The sequence below is a fragment of the Varanus komodoensis genome, unplaced genomic scaffold (assembly GCF_004798865.1).
Source record: "Varanus komodoensis strain SLA01 unplaced genomic scaffold, ASM479886v1 scaffold42, whole genome shotgun sequence".
NCBI classification, from domain to species: Eukaryota; Metazoa; Chordata; class Lepidosauria; order Squamata; family Varanidae; genus Varanus; species Varanus komodoensis.
The window spans coordinates 1,369,810-1,388,540 of NW_025335972.1; the positions used below are offsets into that span (position 1 = coordinate 1,369,810).

At 47.5% G+C, this 18,731-nt stretch overlaps 1 protein-coding gene across 1 annotated transcript in view; it reads right to left on the minus strand.

The window, feature by feature from the left end:
* Nucleotides 1-14,709: 14,709 nt before the first annotated feature.
* Nucleotides 14,710-18,731, minus strand: part of PLXNA3 (plexin A3) — an 82,893-nt gene continuing 78,871 nt past the window's right edge. Inside the window, exons 31-33 of the mRNA XM_044443756.1 lie at nucleotides 18,416-18,628; nucleotides 16,760-16,910; nucleotides 14,710-15,672 (exon numbers count right to left, since the gene is read on the minus strand). Coding sequence (XP_044299691.1) covers nucleotides 15,577-15,672; nucleotides 16,760-16,910; nucleotides 18,416-18,628 — 460 coding nt within the window. The 3' untranslated portion in view covers nucleotides 14,710-15,576. The remainder of the gene's footprint in view (nucleotides 15,673-16,759; nucleotides 16,911-18,415; nucleotides 18,629-18,731) is intronic.

The following is an 18,731-nucleotide window of genomic DNA, read 5'->3' on the forward strand; positions in this document are numbered from 1 at the left end:
TAATCTAGCGGCATTATTCAGTTTCCTAATATATCTTTTTCTAGGGGCGGGGAAATGCTATCAGATGGCAGATTTCCCCTCCGGTGCTCTGTACCACCTATGGAGGTACTGTTCTTTCACTGGGCAATCCTATCTATGGGGCTTCTTTTTCCAACAAATGCTTATATTACTGGGCCTATCAAACTTTCTACCGCTATAACTTTGAGATCCCCATGTCGATCCTTTCCAGCTGCCATCAATTCCATTAGAATACTCTAAAACTTCTTGTAGGGGGTGTAAAAGACTTAGTTATGAGATGGGCAGCAACATTAGAGGCCGGATTAACTAGTAAGATTAAGTTGATTGTTGCAGCAATATTAAATAAGGGTTAGAAGGGTTGCAGAGAGGAGGGGGAAGAACTGAGGGGTTCAGGCCTTAAGTGAATTCCCTTAACTTCAGGTTTGTGTATTGAGAAACAAAGGATACAAATTTCACTTAGGCTAGGGCTGTCCACTTCTGTAGACCTGACTCCCATGCCATGCCATCGCTTAGTCAAAGATTAGCCTTCTTCAACCTGGTGCCCTCCACAGGCGTCAGACTATAACTCCCATCCCCAGCCAGCCTCACCATTTGCCATACTGGCAGAGGATGATGGGTTATCTGTAGCTGATGGGCAGGCAGGGGCTTCCAGTCAGTGTCAATAATTTGGAGCTACATGGACTGAGGATCTGACTCAGCACATGGAAGCATCCTGTGCTCCATTTCTGGTGGATTCTTTGCTTTTCCTACCTGGAGGTATCAGGATTGAATCGGGGACATTCTTGAATCCTGCAAAATGTTCTTCACTAACTTTGCTACAGTTCCTTCCTTGGGTAGTTGTGTTCTCTGATGGCAGCTACATATGCATCTGTCTTGCCCGCACACCCACACATTTTTCTTCAGATACTCATGTATCAAACAGGTATGCTCTCTAAATAATCAGCATTGGCGGAAGCTTACTGTTGGGACAAATCTGGGTTCAGAGAACTGACTTGAGGCTTACCCCCAATATCTCTTTTCCACATAGGCATCCTTCTCTCAAGGTGAGGTGTCCAAAATGCTTGTGCTCCTCAAGTTTAGAATGGTTTTGTTTTTGAATCATACCTGTATAGGGGAAGGCTAAGGTTGTCAAGAACCTTCCCTAAATTCTGCTCACTTTATGGTATTTCACTGAATTTTTCCAAATGAGGTCCAACATTTAACATTTGTTGCAGTGTTGGGGGATCTGCAGTCTTGTGATAGTGATCTTCCAACAGCTATAGTTGGTGATAAACTCATGTGCAAGTGTGAACCAAAGCTATGACACACCCAGGACTGCTCACAACAGTAGCACACATATGCAGTGATGTTTTAACAGCTGAATCAAATGGCTCAGTCTCCATGTTTTGTGCTTCTGTAGTTTATATATATATATATACTTGTTTGATGCAATTTGTCATTGATATTTCTTTATATGTTAACTTTTGCATGCCACTTTGTGAGAGTTCTTTTCTGGCTGAAAAGGAAGCATAAACATTACTGCTAACAATTCCTCCCTTCCCTGTGTGAACATGAGATAAAATTTGGACAGGCCCCAATTTTAACATGAATTATATGAAAATCACCAAAGAGGAAAACAGAACATTTTAGTTATTTTTCAAAATACTTGGTAGCATCTCCTCTAAAGCAGTTGGTTGTCTTTTTACATCTTGCTAATCCTTTTTCCTCAGGTGGATCCTGGAAAACAAAATAGCAGAGCACTTGGCTGGTTGTTTCAAATCAGAGTTCTGCTCATCTCTGCAGCTCTGATTCACGTGCCATTTCCTTTGCTGCCCATGCTGTCTCATGGTCCTTGCATGTGAACTTTCTACCCAGTGCTTCTTCCTATCTCAGCCTAATTTCAGAGCAAAAAGTTTTGAGTTGTTGACAAGTGGGAGACCAAAATCCTGGCTTTCCTACTGCAAATATCCCCCAAATCTTCCAGAAGATCTTGTTTTACCTTCTGCCACCTGCACAGTAGGAGCCTATAGAACCAGGGAGCCATCCAAGTCTCACCATCTGTTTGGCTAGCACTGACAAATCAGAAATCATTGTGTGTTATTTCTCTCCAGCCCATGGTGAGAATTTCCCCTCTAGGTTTTTTTGCTCTCTGCATTTCTCTGTTCACCCTCAGTGCCTCTTGCATTATATAATAGAGTCCACCTTTGTTTTGCGCATCTCACTGTGGTGAAACATTCAAATATTCCATTTATCTAGAGTGTCTTGCTGACTCTCTGGCTTAAACTTGCACTTCCCACTGGATTGCAAGGATTGGGCTTTTCTTTTTCTTTTATTGTGCTGAGGATGCAGTACTCTGAGCTTTCCATTTGGATCCCTGCTCTGCTGGTTGGCGGCTGTTTGCAGGCCAAGGAGCAAGGATGTTGCAAGGTCGGCTGTTTCCACTTGGGGCTGACTTTAAGCCTCCTGAGCTTTGCCCAGAAAGAAAATAATGTTTCCACTCTGAGCCAGTTTCACCCTCTTCGCTCCCACAAATTGGACTCCTGTCCTCTTGCTGAATGGAGGGAGTTCTTAATACTTCTTCTCAAACGAGCCAGCCATGAAGGATGGGAGAAGCAACCCTTCCCTTCTCTTCCCCTTTTCTTTCTTCCCCTGCCCTCCCTCTCCCCAGTCTTATTCTGAGATCATCACCCCTCCCCCTGCTCAGGATTTATATCTTGGCTCTTTTTCTCTCTGGACTTTTTTGAGACAGAAACAATAAAATTTCATTTATGAGGCCATTAGCGGCGGCTGGCGGGTGAAATCACCAACTGGAGGTAGCGGTGGGGGAAGAAGGGTGGCTGTGACAGGCCCTGGGTGGGATGGACGCTCCCTCCCCCTCCGCGCCACTTTCTGCTCCTGATAAAATTCTGTGTGGTGCTGCCAGCCACTAATGGACACCAGCAACTGGTGATGGCATGAATCACACATCCGGGCGGACTGGGAAATGCTGTAAGTGCAGCGCACCACCCACCCCACCCCCGCCGCAAAGGACCGGGTGCACAGGCAGGCGACGGGGATGCGAGTTTACGACAACATCAGTCCAGAAGATAGAACAGGCACCCCCACCTCACCGGCCCGCGACCGTCACTGCAGCCTTTCAACTGGCCCCCTATTCAAAAAATTTGAGGACCCCTGGCCTGGAGGGATGCAGCAGTGGCTCTTTTTTTAGCAGGGATGGAGATGGCACCGCTACACACCTGCCTCAGGATCCCCGGCTCCCTCTGTGTGGAATGACATTCCATTGGGTGGGAAATATTTCCCCAGCCACGGTATCTTGCTCCCTGCTGTAATGCAAAATGTTCAGGGTGCCTTGGTGGGGAACAGGCAGTTAAGACTGGCGTGGACCCGCCATGGCCCCATTCTTGTGTGGACTTCCATGATGAGCACCTGTCTTTCAAAGTTTACCACAACCCGCTGCTGCAGCCCTTTCTCTCAGGCAGCAGCCGTGCTTTCAGGACAGTCACCAGGCCTGACTCCACAGGGGCAGTGATAGGATTACCAAGGTGTGAGAACAAATATATGTCCTGCAGCATTTGCTGCATGTTACTAAATGTGGCTATGTGAGCAGACCAATGCCTGCAGCTGCAGCCAAACCTGAAAGCATCCCCCCGCCCTCCTTTTCACCAGCAGACCTCTGCTAGGCTTGCAGTTATGTCATTTGCCCACAGTCTGGCTGACCTGGTACCTCTGAGCATGCACAGAACTCCACCTCCTCAGAGTGGGCACAGTGGTTTTGTTGTTGCGTTCAGGAAGGGATTGGGCATGCCCTTGTTGAAGTGACCATTTCCTCATCTTCCAGAAAGGAGGCTGGTCATACCGCTTAGGGTGGCCTAGAGCCCTAGTTTACAGAGGACAGTCCCCAGTTTGAAACTCCTACATGTTGAGAGCTGTCTAGGCCAAGTTAGCTTTAATGAGGAAGGACAGGAAGTTGTGGGAACAAAGGGGCCTGTGGAGTTGCTCCTCAGCAGTCCTCAAATGGACAGCAGGTTGAGCTAGCCGGAAAGGCACTGGCCAGCCTTCCCCTCTATGACAAGAGGGATTGCATTTCTATTTGAAATATAGCAAGTCATAAATTTGCATCTTTCAGTTGGCAGTACACAAGCGTTGTGCACATTTCTTTGGCGGTACATTTGCTAGATCAGTGACCCACCTCCAATTCAAAGGGAGTAAGTTCCACCCCGGCACATCAGTCTGCTTTGCCAGTGTAGGCTTGCATGCTGCACTCATCCAGGCACCACGCCTGTGGGGCACCTCCCTGGAAGAGTGTGAGCACGAAAACAACTTACACAAAAATGGCTCTAAAATGTTGCATTCTGGCCTTGTATCCTCAGGCAGTTGCAATGCTAGTCATGTTGGCAAAATTCTGGCCGGTTCAGAAGTTAGCACAACTTGCCTTATGTCATGTCAGGCCACTGGCCTGTCTAACTCAGTGCTCTGACTGGCAGCAGGTCCAGTATGGCCCGTTGGTTCACTGCAGAGCCAAGCCCTGCTGCGTTAGTAGAGGGGTGAGGCTCTGCAATGTTGCAGAGCTCCATCTCTCCTCAGCCCTAGCCAGCATGGCCAATGGTTAGGGATGTGGGGAGCTGTGGTCTAGCAGCATGTGGAGGGTGCAGAACCGAGGGAAGGAGAGAATCTTTCAGTGAGTGCATGTTGGTGGCAGCTGCCAGATGCAAAGGGTGAAGGGTTACAACTCGTTCTCCCTGCCCCTTGCTGCCCAGCAGGCTGATGAGGTAGGGACCCGTTGTTCTTGCCAGCAGACTGACCTGGTCGCACAGAAGGCTGCTGAAGTAAGGCTGCCCACCCTTGCCTCATGTAGGGGCCTGCTGAACTGCAGCCCAGCCCCCATGTCTGTTGATCTCCTGGACAGCTTCTATGCCCAGTCCTACCACCTTGAGAAAGGAAGCAATCACCTTCCTCCGGAAGCCTTCTTTATATATTGTCTGGTTATATCATTTAACCTAAGTGGTTTTACATTTTTAAATTATGTGCTTTTGATTTTTTAAAAAAGTTGGCTACTAAACTACCTTGAGCCAAGACTCATCAAGGAAAATGGCATATAAATATTGCAACAGGGCACTGTCATATATTAATGCACATTTTACATTGTCAAAGTCTGTAATGCAATTGTAAATCTTATGTCAACTGCAGAACATGTGTTCAATTTTAAAATGGCTGCTTCACATTTTCTATCCTGAATGAACCATATATACAGAGAAAGAGAGTGCAGTCAAAAGTCTAAAATATACTGTTAGTGTAAACATGTAGGAAGACTCATCACTCCCTATCAGGGTGTTCATATTAACATGCAGGATTTTCTTCAAGCAGGCGTGCAAAACCTTGGCCTCTCCAGGGTGCCTCAGACAGCCAAAGCGCCTTCTCTTGCCCTATGCCTCCCACCCAACTGCCAATCAGTGGGTGGTTTCCCAGCTTTTGTGCAGCCCTTCACCCTCACATTGCATAGGTTGCAATCCCCCCCTCATGGTTCATTTACTGACAGTAAGAGCTGTAAATTATATGTGCTGGTATTTTGGAGTTTTACCCACCCCCCCTTCAGACCACAACCCCAAAGTCTTCTCCAAACCTGCCTTTGGCCTTCAGGCTGAAAGGGGGTTCTCATCCGTACTCCAAAGGAAGGCAGTGCATGAAAACCTTCAGCCTGGCTCCACTGGCTTGTTGGTGCTTGGGGTTTTCCACCATGCAAATAGGGCAGGTAGATGTAATAGACTCCTGCCTGGTGGCAGGGGGCATCACAGGAGCCCTAGTTGGATTTCTAATGAGATGGGGCACAGTTGTGGCACCAACAAAAATGGTAGCTGTGGCAAAGGATAAGTAACCTGCCCTGAATACATGGCAGAAAAGGGTGGTGGCTGAGTCCTGAAACACCAGACAGATCTGGTGAACCTTCAATTTTCCAAAAAACCCCAAAGCAAAACAAAACAGGAATCTGGCTGCTGAAAAGGAAATGCATTTAAAAAACCCCCAAGTGTGTGCACGGAGAGTAAAGCATCTCAAAGAGCACCAAGAAAGCTGTATAGGGTTGGAAAGGTACCTGCAGGTCTCATACTGTCTGTTTCTGCTCTGTATGACTATCAAGCGAAATATCGGAAGTGGCATTGCTCTCACACAAGTGGGAGGTACCAGCAGGATTTGGAAAACCCCAGCATTGGCAGAAGTACAAACATTCCTTGGATGAAGACTGCAAGAACCTCAAAAACAGCCCCGTGGCCACAGAATGCTAGCTGTGAGAAGGGAAATGGCAAATCCCCCCAAGAGGAGCAGGGTTAAAGCAAACCCGCCATTCCATTTCCCAATATATTCTGCTACAGATTTAGGTGACTTGGTGTCCTCCATGTCTTTTGGATAACACCTCCCATAATCCTTGGCCATGGCTGTGCTGTGTGAGCCCCGTGAGAGCTGCAGTCTGAAATACTCAGGGAATGCTAGGTTGCCTTCTCCTTAATCGAGTGCCTTGGGAAAGGGCATGGTGGGCTCGTTGGAGCTCGAAACAGGAATGCTGCAGAACAAACAGAACACTGCAGCGTTGTGCGGGGGGGGGGGCACTAGCAGCTCACTGAATCCCCACTGCTTTTCCTGGGACTCAGACACAGCCCGCTCTGTTGCAAGCCAGTGTCCCGAGCCTCCCGGTCACTTGCTTGCCAGTGGCCCCAGCCCCAGCTTTAGCTTCCATGCACCAGTTGCCATGCGCTGGATTCCTGGGGCATGCTCATCCCGGTCCGTCTCCTCCTCCTGCACATGACCCCAGCAGATGGAAGGAGGCAGCCGCGTGTGCGCTCCCTCGGCCCTGGCTGTCGCCTGCCCAGGTGGGTTATTCATTATTCATCCGCTCCCCGCCCTACCCCTGTAGGCCAGCAGCAGACATAAGGTTAATGGATGAAGTCAGCTGTGGGATTCCCTCACCTGTGGGATTCCCACATAAACCATTGCTAAACAGTCAGGTCAGGCACAGTGCTGGTATCGAGCCATTGGTATCGCAGGGAGAGGCATGTTTGGCACTCTCCACAGCAGAGGAGAGTGCTCCTCAGTGCCCCAGGGAAGGCAAGTCCTTCTGAATCTTAAGGAACACATGGCTTGGGCCTGGGGCAAAGAACTACAAGGCTAAAAATGAAGGTAGCTCTTTGCACATCACTCTTCTAATTGAAGCTCCCTGCCATTTACCAGGGGACAGTTACTCATTTCTGCTGTCAAAGCTGTTGTCCCCATTTGTCTTCAGAGCAAATGTCAGATCTCTGGCAGCAAAGTCAGGAGTGGTAAACTGTGAAGATGGGTCTTGACTCTGGTTGTGTACAAGTGTTCATGTGCACACACACATGGACAAAATATGCTTCTCTCACACAAACCTTGCTTCCATTTGACATTCATTTTGCACTTCTGAAGAGATCACCCTTCCCCGACTTGCTGCCCTCCAGATACACTGCAACTCTGTTTTCCGGCATCTGTGGGAGCAGTGGTCCAACACATCTGGAGGGCACCAAGTTGGGGAAGGCTGTGTACAGACCAGCACAGCTTCTTTCACAGTTTATATGTATGGGAAAAAATACATATCATAAACATTGCTGTGGGTTTGGATTGCAGCTATGCTAAAAGCAGACTCTCCCATAATCTATTATTAGAGTATTTCTTGGAGTAAATACCTATGGTCAGTGTTGTGGTGGAGGGCAGCAGGCAGTGCTCCTTGCTGTGGAGAGGAGTATGCCCCTCTTTTTATTTGTAGAAGTGTTTGAATGTATGACATTAATAGCTCCTTACATAGTTAATTCCTAGGGAGACACGCCAGGCCTCATCTCTTGCCTCTTAATCCAAAATGTAGGGTGGATGGCTGTAGCCATGTAGCAGAGGGGGGAAGCACACTCTGCACATGCTTCAGGCAATCTCCTTTTTCCAGGGCCAAAGCATGACATTGGAAACAAGGCCCCGGTGCTCATCCCTTCTCTCTGGGTAAGTCATGGTTTTTGCCTGCCAGGGGCAAAAGGGTTCACAGGCTGCATAGAAAATAACTTAAAAGAGGCTGGATTTAGACAGCTCCCATGGGATTAAAGGCAGAGCCGCTGCTTTTCCATTATAAGGGATAATCTTGAGAGAGGATGCAGTGGTGGAGAGATGAAAGGGTGGGGGGCTGTCACTGACAGGCTGCAAATGACAAAGAAAGCAGAAGAATTTAAATTCTCCCAGCTCTAAGGATTATATCGTAGATGAAGGGGGCTGGAGGAGAGAGAGAAAGAGACCTTGAACAAGGCAGCAGAGAGAACACTGAGGACAGATTCACATGGAGGGTCAGAGCGATATTTGGGGAGAAGGGCTGAAATGGGAAGGGTACATGCCATGCAGGAGCAGGAACCAGCTGTGGTCTGTCAGAACAGTGACTTTAATGGGACTGGGCATTTCATTTCCCTGAGTGGCCCTTTGTGGGCTGTGCTGTCAAGGCTGATGGATCCAGATTGAATTAGCAGGGGATGGGATCTGCCTGTGGTGTTCACAGCTTCCTCTTTTAAAGCCCCAGGATAAGAAGCACCACTTCTTGGCTCAGTCTCTGCATGGTGTGCGAGGGTGTGTGCTGGGGGGAGATCCCCATGACCCCTCCCTGCAACTCTGTGCCTAGAAGATAGTCAGCCCTGCAGCCACCCTGAACCTCTTTCATCCCCCCTACAGCAAATAGTTTGCTGTGAACTACCACCTTATTTGGCCTTAGGATAGGGCAAGTGGCCTGGGGAGAGAGAGATGCCACTCTGCAGAGCATGGGTCCTCAAACTATGGCCCGGGGGGCAAATCTGGCCCACCATGGCCATCTAGCTGGCCTGCCTCAGAGGTTTTTCAATGCGTTGCATGCGCACCTGCACGGGGAGGCAGCGACTTGCTCACTTGGAGATCATTTTGGACTCACTTGGAGAAAATGATCTCCAAGCAAGCAAGCAAGCAAGCCACTGCACCACGCGCCCTCCGCTGCATTGCAGCACGTGCCTGCCACTGCCTCGCCTTGCTGCACCCGCCCTCCCCCGCCTCAGTGCCCACATGCCCCACTCCCGCGCTGACCCGCACGCCCCACCGGCATCACCTTTCAGGCCCCGTACCCAGCACCAGCACCTTTCAACTGGCCCCCTGGTGAAAGTTTGAGGACCCCTGCCACAGAGGGTCAGATGCAGCAGAGCAACCATTAGTGCTTGATCCATTGTTTGCTTGATTTAGCTGGGGGCTGGAGTGATGGTGTGAGGAAAAAATAGCTTGTGCTCTTGCTCTCGCTCGCTCTCTCTCTCTCTCTCTCTCTCTCTCTCTCTCTCTCTCTCTCTCTCTCACACACACACACACACACACACACACAACCCTGCCTCCCTGCCAAAAAATGGTGTTCAAGGCAGATTCTGGATTAAAAACAAAGCCTTAATTTAGAGAATGGATGTATTCTCAAAATTCCCATTAGAAATCTTCGGCTATTGGGTGGGATAGAAACGAACTGAATTAAACATTGGCTCAAGCTCAAATTCAGTGTTTCTTACCTTAACAGCTCTAAAAAGCACTCTCCATCTCACACACAGTTTCTATAGCCTTCATCCTTTAACAGAAAAACAAGGACACACCTACCTACATGTAACACTTGGATTCTCACACCACTGAATGTGGAACATGATACCCCACTGGCCTTAAAAACTTTGCTGAAGGTGCTTCTCCACTTGCTGATTACTTTTACTCTGCCAAGGCTGCTGCTTTTGTCACACTGAATCAAAAAGTAAGGAGAGATCTCTCCTCCACTTTAGTGAAAAGATATGTTAATTTGATGATGTAAGTGTCCTAGAATAGGTTATCAACAGTTCAGAATTAACCTTCGCAAATGCATGGTGTGAAATGGCACAGCTATGCATGAGCTATAATTTGCATGTTTACTAGAGCTCTATGGAGCAGAGGGGCACTGAAATGTGGAGTATGGTAAGTTTCATGAACCTCCAAGTAAGCCAGGGTTTAGCAAACTAGTGGGCAAGTCAGTTCCTCAGCCTGATTTCAAAAGTGTTCTGCAACTGATAAGTCCGGACCTCTTGCAGGAACCATCCTCCTCTTGGCCTGCTAGCTGGGGATGGAGACAAAAAGAGCAAAAAGGAGTGACAGAAAGAGAAAAGAAGTCAGTCTTGCTCATGCTTGACTCTGGCCTGCCTACCTGGCTTTGCTCCACCAATCACCAGCTAGTGGCCCCCAGGAAATAGGCAAAGGGCCTTTTCTATTGCTGCTCCCCATCTCTGGAACTCCCTCTCTAGGGAAATTTGCCTGGCACTATCTTTATTTTCTTTTCTGCACCAGGCAAAAGCGTACCTTAAAAAAAAAAAAAAAAAAAACTTAACCCCATGAATGTTGGTGGCCTTTTTATATTATTATATTGATATTTTAATCTTTTGATTGTTTAATAGGTTTTAACATATTATTTATACATATGTTTAATATATTGTTTTAATATGTTTAATATGTTGTTATAAGCTGCCTAGGAATGCCTTTTGGCAGTTATAGGCAGCATATAAATATGTGCATAAATAAAGATTACTCCCACCCCAAGGGAATGTGTCCCTTGCCTGCCTGCCTCTCTCTCTCTCTCTCTCTCTCTCTCTCTCTCTCTCTCTCTCTCACACACACACACACACACACACCACCACCACCACCACCACCACCACCACCACCACCACCACCACCACCGAAAATCTTTCCACCCTTCAAGCTAAAAAAGCTAAATTAGGGATTGGTGATTTCTCAAGGAAAGACACCAAAATTGGGGTTATCCCTGATACATCTGTAGCAGTAGTGTGCATAAGTTTTAACTTATCCTATGTATTAGGCACGAAGTTGCTACACTTCCCTGCCCAGTATACATTTAAGAAGGGGACAGACTGTTGCGAACTTTGGATCGACCTGTGTTCTCCTCTCACTTCCCTAGTTTTGCCTGAGAGTTAAAACCCCGTTAACTCCATAACGGGGAGCATAAACCCCATTTATGCTTAGGAGGCACAAACAATCTCCCCCCTACACACCTACCCAGCACCCTGGAGCTTCTGCTAATGAGGCCCCTGATGTGTCCATGACTTATTCATAAAGCTGCCACCAAATTTTTCCTTTTATCTTGTTGCTGCCTCCCCTCCTGGGTGCTGCCGGCTTGCCTCCCACCCTTCCTCCCTCTCTCACACACACACACAGGATCAGCAGCCCCTGCCCATCATCAGAGAGCCACAAATGAGAGGGAGCCCATGATGAATTCTTTGGTATTGCCCCAGGGCCCCTTCCTAAAACACCAGAGCTTATTAAAAACAAACCTAAGGCTAAAACAAGTACTCCAAAATGCTCCCTCCTTCACTACTGCAAGGATGCTAAACCAAATGCAGAACACACACCTTACTCAGATTCATCGCCACCCTTAAAAACATTTTAACACCATCCCCCTTTTTGGCATGCCGTCAGGATGCTTGAAGAATAGCAGAAAGCGAGATTCCGTTCTCCCCACCACTCTATTTCAAAATGTTCAGATTTGATCAAAGTAGTCTACGTAGCTGCAAATATGGAAACAAAAGGCAGAAGCTATGACAGAATAAGCTTCATACAAAAGGCTGCCACCTTACTTGGGCTGGGGGGGTGATAACATTGAGGAAAAGCACAGCCAGGTCTCCCCCCCCCCCCTTTTTGGCAATGCTCATCTTCAGGCCCAGGGACCAAATCCAGCCCTCTGGTCTCCCCAGGCCATGACCTCTTTCCTCACCCTCTTACCAATCGTTTGGTGGGTTCTTGGCTTTTGGATTATTTTTTCTGCATCATAAAAAGTTGAAGTAATTCTTCTAAAGCTTGCTTCCTGGAAAAAAATCCAAAAGAACTTTTAACTGAAATTCTTTCCTAAGTTTGCTATGTGGCCCTGCTGCTTTTGCCATTGGTCCTGCCCTCAACTGGAATGGAGGCCTGGAACCTGCTCCAAAATGGAATTTGGCCCTGTGGCTGAAATTTTTTGCACAAATAAGTATATATCTGGGCTCTGCCCATCCAGCTCTTGGCTCTACTCATCAAAAGACATTGTGGAGCTTTTCCATATTTCCTCCTTATGGATTTTGTGTGTGGAAGGAAAGATGGAAGCAGCAGTAAGAAAACACAGGATTGTAACAGAAAGTGTCATCGTCTAGATCCTCTGCAAAATTCTATAGACTGCAAAATAAAAGCCTCATTGGGACGACTCTTTGGTTAACTGCTGGGATGCAGGATGAAACTCCTGATCTTGGCCACACATAGGATGGGACTCCAGATAAGGCTAGCTGTTGCAGGGAGTCCTTTTCCAACTCACTCCGTTGCCCTGAGCAGTGAGCCACTCCTGGCCATCTCTTGCTGCGACAGTCAAAGCTAGACGAGACTGCGCTTTGCTTCACCTAAATCCCTGATTCTGGCCAAACAGAACAAGGCTCATGCCACAAGAGGGCTGGTGGCTATATGCATACAGGCATCCTGAGTTCCACACTGGATAAAAGTGAGATATAAATCTAATAAGCAAATATATTTTTGTAAGCTGTCCTGAGGCTGCTGCAATAGGACGGCATATACATGTTTTAAATAAATAAATAAATAAATAAATAAATAAAGCAGGGTGAAGAACTTTTCACCAAAATGTCCTAGAGGCAGACCTAAAACTGCTCTGTGAGAAGTTTAGATTCAGAGAATGCCAAGACAAGCAGCTAGTCCAGAAGCTGCTCCAGACCAAATGAAGCAGCAGCTTCATGTCTCAAGTGGATACCTTTAATAATAAAGAACACAATCCTATGTAAGCTTACATAATTAAAAGGGCTGCAACTCACAGCATGCCCCAGCACAGCCCCCCCCCCCCCAAACCTCCATAGGATTGCACCTTAAAAGACCCAGGTTGCTTCTAGAGTTCTTTAGTGCAGCCAAGGAACTGATTTTCTGCAATTAGCTGAAAACAGAGTAAGGACAGGGGCTGCAGATGGCATCTAATGTAGTGTTATATTACCCAGCAGTGCCACTTCCTAATATAGTAAGATGTGTTCTTGAAGTTTTTACCTGTTCTTGTTATCTGTCCAGTGCAAGTAGTATTCTACTGATGAATTGCCTCTTTATTGGCCCATTGTCAGTTCATGTTTGGGAGAAAAAAGTACTTTAATACATGGTTTTCTCTTATTTTTTTAATACAAAAACTACTTTACAATGAACAAATCAAAATAAAAAATAACAAGAGGGAGTCAGTCTTTAAAACCCCCACCCCTTTTTGGAAAGAACAGGAACTGAGTAATTATGGGCCAATTAACAGGCTGTTATTATGTAATGCTGCTGCCATGATGAAATTACAGGGGCAGAAGCTATAAGGAAGAAGCTATTATTCAAAGGTACAAGAGCCCTGAAAAATCACACTCGTACAGGGGTCCTCAAACCTTTTGAACAGGAAGCCAGTTGAAAGGCTGCAGTGACCGTCACGGGCCAGTTAGGTGGGGGTCCCTGGGGGTGCAGGTCGGTGAGGTGCCATCAGCACGCACGAGGCGACATCAGGCACACGCGGCGGTGGCTCGCTCAGAGATCTCCCAGCGAGTCCAAAACCATCTCTGAGCGAGCGAGCCACCACCTCCTTAAACGACAGCGCAGGCTGTCGTTTGAGGACCCATGCGCTAGTATTTTGCCAATCTACAGCTACAATGGTCTTTTATAAGATCATCACCATGTCTTTTTTTAAAAAAATGGTGGGAGGACAGTACAAGATGTATTGAAATCAAATGGGGTGACAATTACATTATTTAGGTTTCCATAAAACATGAGTGAACAACGTATGGCAAATTCAAACTGAAAGGTAAGAAAAGAAACTGAAACACCAGGATAGACTTGAGGTAGGGGATCACAGTTTTGAATCCTTCTCTATAGCTCAGATAATTAACAACACTCCTGGCAGACGAAACGCCAGCAGATTAGGCAAAGGCTGGTACAGAACGTTCTCCTTGTCATGTTGGTTTTTATACCATCAGGATTTGTGTGGAAGGCAGCTCAAAGACTGCATGTTTGTCCTGTCCGAGCCCATTCTACCACCTCATTCTGGTTTATGTAGACCAGACATGAGGCACGCTGTTCCAAGGGGAGGCCAGAAAAATTAGGGTTACACCTGCATTCCCTCTAGCAACCCATGCAACCTGTGAGTGACATCTGTTCATCCTTAACAGCCCGGGCATGTGCCCAGGAGTCCTACACATTCTGCCCTCCCAACAGGCACTTCAGGGTGTGCATCTTCTCGTGGAGATGTTTCACATTTGCTACACGTACAAGCAGTGTTTTCAGCAGCTAACATGAATGCTGGTAAAGAATGGAGCTCCTGAGAGGAAATAAAAATATGCTGCAGACAGACGGATCTGTTAGAAGACCAGGGGGTGCACTGTTTAAATGAAAAGGCAGAAAAAAGAAAAGCAAAACAGTCTTAAGCCTAAATGAGAAAGGACAGCATCATCCCAAATTTCAGGTGCATTTCAAAAGGAAATGAGTCACAGTCAGAAGGACAGATCCTGCAGATGGACAGCGGATTGCATATGGGAGGGAGAGCATGCAGACCAAAAACCTCCATGCCAAGTTGGAATGCAAGGGGATGGGACCCCTTTCCCCAGAATTTATTTCTCACACATTTCCCCCAAGTGCCCCTCCCAATATGATATCAAAACAACCGTTTTTCCAGGCTTTTATTTAGCAAAAGAAAAATTAATTATAAAATGAACCAATAAAAAGCCCGTGCAGCTGCAGGGACACTCCCATCCCAATTCCTTAACCCCTGGTAGGGAATTTTAATTATTTTATTTTGGGGAGGAGTGGGTTATTGAAGCCCTCCAGGCTGCAGTGCAAATATTTACACAGACTCCAAGAATGAGGGGGACATGGAGGACTTTTTACAGTGAAATCTCTACACCCAGGGAATGGAATCATTTACAGCCAATAATCTTAACAAGATGCAATAATAAATTAATGAGTAAGGCACTGCACCCAGTGAGGGCACAACAGGTGGGGTGGGGGCAAGCGGGGTGGGGGGTGTTGTCAGGTAAGGATTAAAAATACCCAATTGTCATGATTACCAAAAACAGAACAAGGGCAAATTCCACCAGCTACCAACAAGGAGTGGGGGACTAGGAAATAGTCTGTATGATTAAAAGGAGGGTCCACAAACATTTGGGGTGAGGGATCTCCACTTAGCTGCCAGTGTGAGGGGGAGGGGACATCATCTGGCTGCACCCCGACCTCATGGCTCATTCTGAGTTGCCCCTCCCAAGATAGACACACAGAGAAGGGTGCTTGTTATTGCTTCTGGGCTGAAGGTCAGGGGAGGGGGCACCACAACCTCTTTCTGCATCCCCAGGATTTCAGCCTTACAGGGCAAAAGGTCACACGTCTCTTGCCCACAGGGAATTTAAAAATGTCAAGTCTGTTGCCCTTGGCAGGGCCACAAGTCAAGGTTGGAGGTAGGTCCTTTCTGATGCATCCATCCGCCTATGCTGGCTGCGTGCCCCTCTCCCCTTTGCCCCCCCTGCCCCCCCAGCACTCTCAGCTATTTCCAGAAACGAGAGTGATGACTTGTTCAAGCTTCGGTCTCAATTTGTGTTTCCGGCAGGCGGCATCACGTTCCAGCGCAGTCAGGATCTGGGGGGTAGGGAGGGGGAGCCAATGGGTTGGAAACAAGGGTCCGGAGCAAGGAGAGGAAAAGAGAAAGGTGAAAGAGGTCAGGAAGGGTGAACCCCAAGTTCCAGGTGCAAACAGGGAATCACATCTGGGCTCTAGGATGGAAAAATACCTGGTAAAATTGGAAAGGTATGTCCAGGGGCAGGGGAGTTTTTAAGGTACTGAAATGTAGCTTGAGAGAGACTTAGCTGCCCATGATGGACCCATACATGGACCACCACTTCTAGACACAGTTTTGAACAAACCTCCTCCCCCAGAAAGCTCATAAACCTGTGCCTGGGAGGCAAAATGTGGTAAGTGTATACACAGAGACCAAGGTCTCACATACCTGCATCTAACAACAGGTCTACTGACCCACGTTTTGCTGGGTGATCTGCCACTGCCATCCCAAATGTGCAACTTCCAGTCTGAGGTTATTTGTAACCTGAGAGCCGGTATGGCATGGTGGTTTAATGTACTGGACTGGGGACCTGGGAGAACCAGTCCTCTGGGTCCCTCTAGTCCTCATTTTGCCATGAAGCTCACTGTATGACTTTGGGCCAGTCATGTACTCTCAACTGAACCTACCTCACAGGGTTGTTCTTGTGAGGATAAAATGGAGCTATATAAGCTGCCCTGAGTTCCTTGCAAGTGGAAACAAAGCATAATAATGTGTGATCTGACATGCTATGGGTTCATTGAGGGTTAAACAACCCAAGGACTTATCACCCTAAGAACTAATCACAGGCTCAACCCATACTTAGACCATCACAAAATGACCTCCAATTGGAGACTGCATATTTAAAAGGGCAGTGGCATGCAGTGGGCACACCACTGTGTGAACAGGCTCAGATACACGCAAAAGCACATATGTGGACATACGCAGCAACCACTTTAAAATTTCCTTCGGAGCAGGGAAAACTGGTGTGTGTAGAGGATAGGATTCTGCAGCAGGGTCCTTCTAAGGTTCTACCATCTAAATGTAAATGCTCCTCAGGCATGGTTGGATTGCAGATTGGATGAGAAGTGGTTGCGGGGAGTGGAAGAAAGAGTTGTGAGGGAGTCTCACCTCATCACGGTACTTTCCCACATAGCTGTAGAGCTCCCCCAGTGCACCTAATGTGTTAAATTCACCAGCATGCTGCCGTGATTGCTCCACTAGATAGGCATCCATGTCCTGGTCACTGATGGAAGCCATCTTGGTGATGTCTCGATAGTACCTAGCAAAGAGGGAAAGAGAGATTGCCTTGTGATGTCATATGTCTGGAGAAAAGGTAACTCAATCAACACACTTGTCTCAGGAGACGGAGGGACAAAGTCCAGACCGCCAACTGTTTACATTAAATTCACTCTTTGCATAAAGCATAATTCTATTTTTATTGATTAACTGCAATTGTTTACTGCAACAGTGATTTCAGTTCATGAGGCGCTTTGAGCATGCTAGCGGACAGACAGGTCATTCATTTTATGTGCTCTCCCCACTTCTTGTTCCTTAAAATTGGGTGCACTCTTTGCTGCAATACCAAACTACTGCACATTGGGCACATTTACAGAACTTTTTATTGTAACAATTCTGCTTGCAAAACTTGGGCTGGGGTATGGAAGGTGAGAGGAGGAGAAGAGGGGGCCAAAGTTGATAGAGCAGGAGAGACATCAGGGAGACAAGATGGGTGTAGCGGCTATAATGACAATCATAGAGCCAAACGCACAGATGCACATGCAAGGCTTCCTCAATCTGTTGACTTCCAGATGTTTGACTACAAATCCCATCTCCCACAGCCAGCAGGGGGCAAGAGCAACAGTTGATGGGAAAGGATTTGGAGGACACAGGGTTCACACACAATCCTTCCTCTGGTTCCAGAATCTTAAGTAAAAGTGCTCTCAGGAAAGAAAGGGGCAGCCATTACCACTCACGCCAATTCATTCTTGGCTACCGCTAGGCCCTTGTTCCCTCCAGAAGAACTCTCCTTGGTTGAGTTGGGCAGATCAGCAACACCCTTAGAAAAGGAGACCAGTGCTGCTGGGGAAAGTCTAGTTTGGAGCATAGGCAGTGCTGTTTCTCCTGTACAAAATGCTTGGTGGGGGCACAAAGCCATAGGCCAGGCCTACAAAGGCTCTCCTGCCCAGTTGACTACCTGGACACAGAAGGCATTGAGAGCTCCTTTCTTCTTCTAATCCCTTCCACGAATTCCTTCTTTGAGGACCCAAGTTTCAGACAACAGAATCTTGATATTCATGTACAGCAGGGGTGTTGAACCACAAGCCCAAGGCTCTGGCACACAAGGGGTGCCAATCCAACCCTCTGGGTTTTCCAAGGCAACCCTGCTGTTTATCCCAGCTTCTGCTGCTCCCCGCAGTCATCAACAGTTTGGTTGTTTCCCAGCTTTTCTCCATCCCCCGCCCTGCCCCCTTCTAAAACTTGAAAAGTCTTTCCTTGGGGCTTAGTTACTGGCCATAAGAGCTTTAAGCCAAACTGTGCTGGTATTCTGGGCATCTTCTCACCTTTGGCCACACCCACCCCTGGAAATTAGTCCCTGCGGAGCCTCTCTGAATTTGAATTTAGCCTTTGGGCTGAAAGAGGTTCAACACCCCAGCGCACAGTCAGAGCTACAGATGAAGTAAAGCACTGGAGATATTTGCTAAAGTTGCCCACAATCCTTGTGACCTGCCAGGTGAGGTGCAGAGGCAACGTCACTTATACCTCCCCTCTCTTTCAGCAACTCACCTCTCCACCCAGCCTTTATACACAGGAATGTCCTTGGCATACAGCAGCTTAGTCGAAGGGGAATCTTTGCCCAGGCGGTGCTCAGAGGTGGAGCATGAGTCCATGAAGGTCTGGGCCACCACAGAGAGGCAGGCATCCGTGATGCTGCTCTTGTGGATATCGAAGACAAATTGTGGGTTCTTGATGACATTCACCCAAAACCGCAGGGGCAGGCTGGAATTGGGGGGAGGGAGAAAAAGGCAAGATAGGAGAGAGATTAGTTTTTAAAGCCCCACTAGCCCAGCAGTGCAGAGGTTCACTCTTCAGAGGAAAAGGA